Source organism: Nicotiana sylvestris, chromosome 7 (genome assembly GCF_000393655.2).
Source record: "Nicotiana sylvestris chromosome 7, ASM39365v2, whole genome shotgun sequence".
Classification (NCBI taxonomy): Eukaryota; Viridiplantae; Streptophyta; class Magnoliopsida; order Solanales; family Solanaceae; genus Nicotiana; species Nicotiana sylvestris.
This window is the reverse complement of record NC_091063.1, coordinates 146,012,652-146,021,799: the sequence shown is the minus strand read 5'-3', so window position 1 is coordinate 146,021,799 and position 9,148 is coordinate 146,012,652. Positions and strand designations below refer to the sequence as shown.

General features: G+C 36.4%; 1 protein-coding gene and 1 non-coding gene across 2 annotated transcripts; one reads left to right on the top strand and one right to left on the bottom strand.

The window, feature by feature from the left end:
• Positions 1-2,135: 2,135 nt before the first annotated feature.
• LOC104247062 (probable DEAD-box ATP-dependent RNA helicase 48) lies at positions 2,136-4,590 on the bottom strand. The gene is made up of 2 exons (XM_009803007.2): positions 4,428-4,590; positions 2,136-3,369 (listed from the first exon to the last, which is right to left on the bottom strand). The coding sequence occupies exon 2, from the start codon at positions 3,356-3,358 to the stop codon at positions 2,378-2,380; it is 981 nt and encodes a 326-aa protein (XP_009801309.1). The 5' UTR covers positions 3,359-3,369; positions 4,428-4,590; the 3' UTR covers positions 2,136-2,377.
• Positions 4,591-4,643: 53 nt separating this feature from the next.
• TRNAG-GCC (transfer RNA glycine (anticodon GCC)) lies at positions 4,644-4,714 on the top strand. The gene has a single exon. It is a non-coding gene; the product is annotated as a tRNA-Gly (tRNA).
• The last annotated feature ends 4,434 nt before the right edge of the window (positions 4,715-9,148 follow it).

The following is a 9,148-nucleotide window of genomic DNA, read 5'->3' as shown; positions in this document are numbered from 1 at the left end:
TTTAGCCACAACTTAAATTAAAACCAATGGCATAGTTGTAAACATCTATATATAGTATGCAAAAAACCACCTGGAAATGATAAGAAAAAGGATAACCCTCCACCATGTAATACATTCTTTACAACCTTTGCTTGTCATATCAAGAATCAAATCTTTAAACTGCTTTTTTCAAATCAAATAGCCAGCAGCCAGTCCATATTCTAATCTCTTAGATTAAACACTGACCATAGCCTTCAAAACTTGAACTCATGCTATTAGTTGCTAATCCAACTAGACTAAGGGACATAAGATATATAAGGGAATATAGTAGTAATCATTCAAAGATCAAGAGTACCTAACAAATAAACTGGAAGGAAAAGAAAAAGAGGATGGTTAGTGCTTCCGCACCTACATAATACATACTAGCATCTTAGTCAATTCTTGGAAAAAGAAAATTTGACATGATTTTATGTTTTCCTTAGAAATTGTTTAATTTTGCCGTTTGTTAAACTTTTGGACCATTCATAGTTTCATATCCTTGCGTTAGCTAATTGTTTCATATTTGTCTTTACCATTAGTGGTGCTCCAACATGAAATGGATGGACTCCATGTCCAAACTTTTGCAAAAAAAGGTTCATATTTACCTGTCAACATTTGCATGTGATCTAAAATTACCCTTGGGTTGGAGGTCAGTTAGAGGTCTGGAGCAAAAATGAGACTTTTTCCTAACAGTGGGGTAAGATTAGACCAAAAGTTTAAAAAATATCTCAATTTCGAATAATGCAGGGACAAATTTGTTTATGTATAAACGATAAAGTCCCAAGTTAAGATAAAGATGAAAAGTGAAATAGATTTGACTATTGTATTAAAATCGTCGTAATATGACGATTTGATATTTGTTATACAACTGAAAGCCATTTAGCTTATTATCTTACCCTTTCATAAAAGTTTGTTGACAATCGAAATACTGCCGGTGCCAACTTGCTTATGTTAGGGTTTGTCACTTTTTTAGATGGTTGACAAATTAATATACATTGATTATTTAAAAGTTGACAGCATTTCTGGTCACCCAAAAAGTGAAATGTAGATTAAAATCATATTTTTTTGGGTTTTTACTCGGTATCCGGTATTTTTTTGGGTTTCTACTCGATATCCGGTATCAGCATTGGGATCCAACTACATTTGAATTTGAGCTGGAAGTCCCATATTAGAGGTAAAGTGTAAAGTGTTCCCTAACAAAATAACTCCATACTGAGGGCTCGAAGGAGTATTTATTACTCTATCACAAACATATTGGAACTAAAGGAGTAAGACACTAGCAAACTGTCAACCGCTAAAATAGTACAGATATAACGTATGCTCACACTTCAGGATTCTGAATATAGGTCAGAGCAATTCAGTAATATTAATAAATTGAACTAATACAATCATGGAACCGAGTAAAGATTAACAAACCGTCAACTGGTTACACAGTACTGAAATAAGTATATGCTAACAATATAACAATATATCATCTTTGATGCTATATCAGTCTTTCTCAATTTATTCAGAAATTTCTTCTTTTCTCTTTTTCTCTTCTTTTTTTTTTTTTTTTGGGTGTGTGTGTGTTAGCAGAACTTCTCTTCGAACAACACATTTTCGGCTCTCTCCCCACAATTTAGTGAAGCCAAACCATTAGTATCAAACGTAGTTGTTATTATTTTGGGTCCTAAAGATTCTAAACTATTTACCGGAAGGCATATCTGCATCTGTTTGAAGTTCAAGCTCCTATTTAGAAAGCATAGTTCTTCCGTCCACATTAGCTGAACTGTTGTGTTACACAAATCAATATTCAGTTAACGCCACAGATAAAGATATTAGGCAACAAGAGTTGAAGCAAATGATCATTTCAGCATTCAAACAAACAAACTGAAGAACTTCTTAATCAACAGAAAAACATACAAACTTCAAACTGAGAAAAACGTTCAAACTTCTTGCAGTAAACTTCTATATTCTGATACTGACTTACCCAAAATAATTGGAGGTTGCAAATAGCAAATTTTCCTCTCTACTCTTCGCAAGGAAGCCTGAGCGCGAGATACCAAAGTAGCAAATTAGCATTTCCCCTCCTCACACCCTTGAGGGAGAGGCGGGCAAAGTAATCAGGGTTCTGCGGGTAATCATAAACAATAGTAAGATCAACTTCATTATAAATAGTATATCATTTTGAATTCCACAAAAAGTTCCACCCACAGTTCACACTTTACGTGCTGAACTCACAGTTCTTATTAGTTTTCAAACTAGATTTAATCAGTGAATAGTTAAATATGCAAAATTATACACATGAACAAGGAAGATTTACACATGCAATCTACCAAATTTTGAGCTTGTCTACTTATCAGAACTCTTATTTCTCGGATTAAAGCTGATAGCTCCCATCATCTTGCAAATTTAATTCAAACACCGGAGAATCTGAATCATCAAACTTGTCTACCACATTAAACCTTCCATGCTCTCCATCATGATCAGCTGGTCTATAACTCTTATTCTTTATTCTAGACATCCCAGTTTCCGCTGAACTAAATTTTTCAGGGTGACCAAACATCTTCCTCCGATTTGCGTTCTTGCCGAATTTATTTTGCATGCCCTTGCGATCGTTGCCATCTATTGACACTTTATTGTTATCTTCCATATCCAGATAACCCTCTTTTCCTTCTCTATCGGATCCAGTTCTTAGTGTTCTTGAATTTCGTTCACGCCTATTACTCTTCATTCGCACCTTCCTATCACTTTCACTTTGAGAATCTGAACCCAAATTTGAAGAGTCCTCAAAACCACCAACTGCATTCTCAATTTTTCCATAGGGTTTAATGCTATGAACAACTCCCTTAGGGAAAAACCTAGCCGAGGATAATCCATCTTCGGGCTTGAACAATTCTGGCCCATCATTGTCAGACCACATATCAAACCCTCCAGGCTTTTGAAACCGATCAGCCAAGACGCTCAATTGCTCATCAGCACTCACAGAGAACAAAGTGGGTGCCTTTTCTACCACTTCCCAAGGTCTCTCAAGCTCAGAGACAGCAGCTTTGAGCTCAGCCCGTTTCCTCATCTCATAGATTTGGCGTTCCCGAGCCAATCGAGCCTTAAGAAGCTGTTTTGCTTTCTTTGCTTGCATTCGTTTCCACTGCCACTTTGAGACGCCTCCTGGATAGGTTCTTGGGCCACCACCCATCCTAATTGTTGAGGATTTATAAGGAATATTAGTGATTGTTGTGGTGGATAGATTAAGTGTACAGAATTTGGTGGAGAGGAAGAGTTGGGATGCTCCTGAAATTGTTTTGGATGAAGACAAACTCCGATATGGTGCAACTAAGAATGGAGATTGGAGAAGAGACATTTTCTTTTTTCCTGTAAGCAAAATATTTTGCAGAACTTGAGTTGGATTTATTTAGCTAGCACATCCGAGAAAACAAATCAAAAACTTCATGAATCATGGCTATGGCAACGTCATCTAAAACTAAAACATGAAAAATAACATAAAGAGTATATGTAAACAATAGATTATAACCAATTTAGTTAAGATTCTGAACTAATTGCCTCACCTCCATCAAACATTGTAAAGTTACTTTGGTACATGACCACTTTAGTGATTATATAGGATGACAAATTTCCACCCCTTCGACCACTCCTTTTTTTTATGATGGTGGTTCCAAGCCAGCATGCGTGCAGCTCAACTTTCACCGGGTAAAGAAATAGGATTTATACACTATCACCCCGTGGCGAAACCAATAATTTCGCTAAAGGTGTTCAAGGTTCAACATCGATGTATAAAAAGTAATTTTTGACCTGTATACACATTATAATTTTCTATAAAACTCAATACAATTTTCCGAGTATGGGTGTTCAACCACCCTTCACTCTATCTGGCGACGTCACTGCTATCATCAATTGATCAATCAATCAACTATTTTTTGATCTTAAACTAGTTGTTGTTTGCTATACCAATTGTCTATACCCATTTTTCTCTATTCGGACTCATTTCATTCCAGTAGTAAATCTTTCTCTAAAACAAACTAAGGGTTCTCTGGAACTAGAATTCTCTAAATTGCACATTTATCGCACGCTGACATACAAATACCTAATTAGAACTAAAGCTCCTGGCAAACAGCTGACCTATTGTAAGCGTAACAGTGTGTATAGCATAATGGTCTTTTTTTTTAAAGTAGTATATTATTAAATGTTCTTCCCACCAGAACACTAATTAAACAAAATAGAAACGGTATATGAAAAATAGATAAAATTGTGAAAATTTTCACGGAAAGAGATAAGCAAAATTGCGATTATACCAAACAAAGAGGGGAAAATTAGAAATTCAACACTGTAAAGAACAAAGCATATGCAAGAGAAATTAAATGCCACAAAAAAGATAAGAAAATGAAGTAAAGAATGGGAGAAATTAAGCTCACTTGGAAAAGAACGCGCAAAAGAGCTGACAAATGAAAAGACAGCGCTTTGATTCTCCGTTCGATAGCTGTTCGTCGCCGGTAGGAGCTACTGTTCACTCATCTCTCTCTCCCTCACGGACTGATATGGCCACATGGGCCGCTGGACTTCTCAAATTGCAGATTCGATATCACTATGTTGAATTAGGATATAATTTTTTTTGCCTCATCTTTCAAGAAGCACCAGTGGTCTAGTGGTAGAATAGTACCCTGCCACGGTACAGACCCGGGTTCGATTCCCGGCTGGTGCATCTCGTTTTTTCTGTTTACACTTTTCACACTCGATAATGTGTGTACGCAGCCTTACCCCTACATTAAAGGCTGGTGCATCTCATTTTTTCTATTTATACTCGAGAAATCTATATTAAATATTTTGGTTTTAATAAAATATCCTTTCACCAAATATTTGAAGCTAATGTTTCCTTTTTGTTAATCAATTTGAAGTAAGAAACTTTGAAAATAAATAATTTTATCCTTTTGCAATATATTGAAGCTAATTCTTCCTTTTTGTTACTCGTTTATAGTAAGAAAAAATTGAAAATAAAAATAAGTTTGTTATAAATAATATTAAGAGTGAATGTCCATGTATTATGAAGTTACTTGGGAGCAAATTAGTTGGTCATAAACTAGTCTATTATTGTAATTATTTCAAATGATTATTTTAAGTAAAAAGACAAACAATTTGGTGTCTTCTTTATGAAGACTTATGGCCAAGTGACATGGCCTTCAAGAAGTGGCAAGGCCTTTCAACAAATATCAAGATTTCAACAAGTGGCAAATCCTTTTCAAAAAAATGTCAAGACTTTCAACAAGTGTCAATACTTTGGACAAGTGGCCAAATCCTTTATGCAAAAGTGCCTATAAATAGGCCCAAACACTTGAAAATATCATCAAGAAAAGTTTATTAATTATCTCCCTCTAAATTCCTCTTGTTTTACTTTATTTTTTATTATTCCATAATACGTTATCAGCACAAGGCTCTAATAATTTCCACTACCACTTTGGGATTTATTTTCATATCCTCTTTTAGAATATGGAAATTTTTCAATCTTCAGTTGGATCCAGGATCAATAAAAATAATATCTTTTGGATAGTGCCACAACACATACTATTCTGAGAGATAAGAGATATTTCTCTTATTTAGTGATGAAAGAAGCCAATATTGAGACAATATCTGGTAGTACAAAATTAATTGAAGGCTCTAGAAGAGCTAATTTATTACTACCCGGAGGAACAAATTTGACTATTAATAAAGCATTATATTGTAGTAAGCCTCAAAAAATTAACTGAGCTTTAAGGATATCCACCAAAATGGATATCATATTGAGATTATAAATGATGAAAAGATTGAATATTTTATATTGCTACAATAAAGTCGGGTAAGAAATATGTGCTTCAAAATTTACCCGTTCTTTCCTCTGGCTTGTACTACACAAATATTGGCATGGTTGAAACACATACTATTGTAAACCAGAAGTTTACTAATCTAAATAATTTTATTATTTGGCATGACCGGTTGGGCCATCTCGGTTCAAGCATGATGCGCAAAATAATTAAAAATTCGCATGGACATTCATTGAAGAACCAGAAGATTCTTCAATTTAAAGAATTTTCCTTTGTTGAATGCTCTCAGGGTAAATTTATTACTAGACCATCAACAACTAAAGTTGAGATTGAATCCCCAGCATTTCTGGAACATATACAAGATGATATATGTGGACATATCCACCCATCATGTGGATCATTTAAATATTATATGATTTTAATAGATGCATCTACAAGATCGTCACATGTGTGCTTATTATCAACTCGCAATCTGGCCTTTGCGAGATTGTTAGCTCAATTAATAATATTAAGAACACAATTTTCAGATTATGCAATTAAGACAATTCGTCTTGCTAATGCTAGTGAATTTACATCCCAAGCCATTAATGATTATTGTATGTCAACTGAAATAACAGTTGAACATCATGTAGTTCATGTTCATACTCAGAATGGGCTAGCAGAATTATTTATCAAACGTCTCCAATTAATTGCTAGATCATTGCTTATGAGAATAAAACTTTCTATTTCGATATGTAGTCATGCTATTTTGCATGTAGCAGCACTTGTGTGCATCAGGCCAACGAATTATCATAAAATCTTTCCATTACAATTGGCTTATGGTCAGGAGCCAAATAATTTTCATCTTAGAATATTTGGATGTGTAGTATATGTTCCAATTGCTCCATCACAACGCACAAAAATGAGTCATTAAAGAAGATTGGAATATATATTGGATATGAATCTCCTTATATTATTAAGTATTTAGAATCCATGATTGGAGATTTATTCACGGCAAGATTTGCTGATTGCCATTTTGATGAATTAGTTTTTCCAACATTGAGGGTAGAGACTAAGCAGCTGAAAAAAAAAAGATAGATTGGAATGTATTATCACTATCTTATTTAGATCCTCGTACAAATCAATGTGAACTAGAGGTTCAAAAGATAATTTATTTGTAAATATTGCAAATCAATGCCAGATGCATTTACGAACCTACCAAGGGTTACTAAATCTCATATTCGAGCTGCAAATGTTCCAAATCGAGTTGATATCCTGGTGTCACGACCCTAACCCCGAACCCGATCGTGATGGCGCCCCTCGTGAAGACAAGGTCAACCAATCTAACACAACTCATCCTTTTAAGCAGTTAAATAGCATAAAAATAGTTTAAACATGATTTAATAGCAATAGCTAGCGGAAATAGAGATAAAAAAGTGGAAATCCATTTCGACACAGCCCTAACCAAGGTGTCACAAGTCACGAGCATCTATGATACTAAATCCTCAAATGTAACTACAGAGTTTCAAATACTGAGCTAGAAACGTAAAAGAAATAGATAGAAAAGAGCTCCAGGCTGCGAACGCCAACAACTACCTAAAGACCCCTCGAAGATCCGCCTGAATCTGGAATGAATCAGCACTCGGGAGCGGAACCAACGACGCCTGAATCTGCACATATGGTGCAGGGAGTAGTGTGAGTACTCTGACCTAGTGAGTAATAATTATAAATAATGACTGAAAGTAAGTAAACACGTATACACAAGGTATTCCATAATGAAGCAGTTAAATAAGAAATTTGCAAGCAGAAAACCAATGAAAAGTAGAATAAAATACTTCTACAACAATTAAACAGGTAATTGACAGACAATTAAGATAAAGTAAACACATAGAAGTTCGCCCCTCGGGCACAATATCAACAATCTCCGCCCCTCGGTCTTAATCTCACATCACAATGGGTACCCATGCTCACTGGGGGTGTACAGACTCCGGGAGGGGGCCCTTACGGCCCAAGCGCAATATCAAGTCATCTCGTGGCAACAAATATAGGCCCTCGACCTAATATTAATCAAGCCACCTCGTGGCGTACATATGTATCTCAGGACCTCGGCCTCATATCAGTATTAGTGTATCCTCACATTTGGCCCCCGGCCGTACTCAGTTCGAAAACCATCACAAGCCCCTCGGACATTAGTAAAGCAGTAGTTCTCAGCCCAAAACATCATTTAAAATATCATTTAAGTCTTAAAACTGAGTAAAAGTGGTTGAGTTGTAAAACAGTGGAAAACAGCATGACTGAGTTCAAGTAATAAGTCAAAACAGTGAGGAAATAGTGATAAAAATCCCCGAAGGGTTCAAATAGTTGGCACAAAGCCCAAATATGGCAATCAGCCCAAGTCATGATGATAACAAATAAGTTTCAGTCAAATACACGGTAAAATCATCAATCGGGATGGACCAAGTCACAATCCCCGGTAGTAAACGACCCCACGCTCATCATCAAGTGCGTGTCTCACCTCAATATAGCACTACGATGTGCAATCCAGGGTTTCAAACCCTCAGAACATCATTTACAATCATTACTCACCTCAAACCGGCTAAATCTCTAGCTCGTGACGCCCTTGCCCCTCGAATCGGCCTCCACGTGCATCGAATCTATCCAAAATCAGAACTAATACGTCACAATATGCTAAGGGAACAAAGCCCGAGCAAAAACAATCAAAAAAATATCAAAAATCCCAAAATTAGCAAAACCCGAGCCCCGGGCTCACTTCTCGAAACTCGGAAATTTTCACATCAACGGGTTCCTTATCCTCCCACGAATTCATACATATCAAAAGTTCTCAAATCCGACCCCAAATGGTCCTCCAAATCCCCAATCAAAAATTCAAAATCCCAAGCCCTAGTTCTTCCATTTTTAGCTTAAGTTTCCATGAATTCCTAGGTGGATTTCACAATAGAATCGAGTTTTAGGTCCGAAATTCTTACCTCCAGACGTTTCTCCTTGAATCCCTCTTTAATTTCCTTCAAAAAACTCTCAAAAAGACCAACTATGGAGTAAATGAGCTCCAAAATCGCGGATGAAATGAATTAAAACATTCTGCCTAGGCCTGCTTTTCCTTTATTGCGATCGCGGCACTTCCCTCGCGATCGCGAAGAACAAATTTTAAACTCCCCAAAATTACACTACGCAAACGCGACCTCACCTACGCGAACGCAATGCACAAATAACCTTCAGCCCATCTTCCTCTACGCGATCGTGAGTGTCTTCACGCGAACGCGATGCACAGCTTCCCAGCCTTCCGCGAACGCAAAGCTTCTCACGCGAATGCGAAGGCTTAATTCTGGACTTCCTCAAATCCT

What these genes read in the sequence shown, in the direction of transcription:
- LOC104247062 (XM_009803007.2), bottom strand. Translation starts at nt 3,358, where the DNA reads ATGTCTCTTCTCCAATCTCCATTCTTAGTTGCACCATATCGGAGTTTG.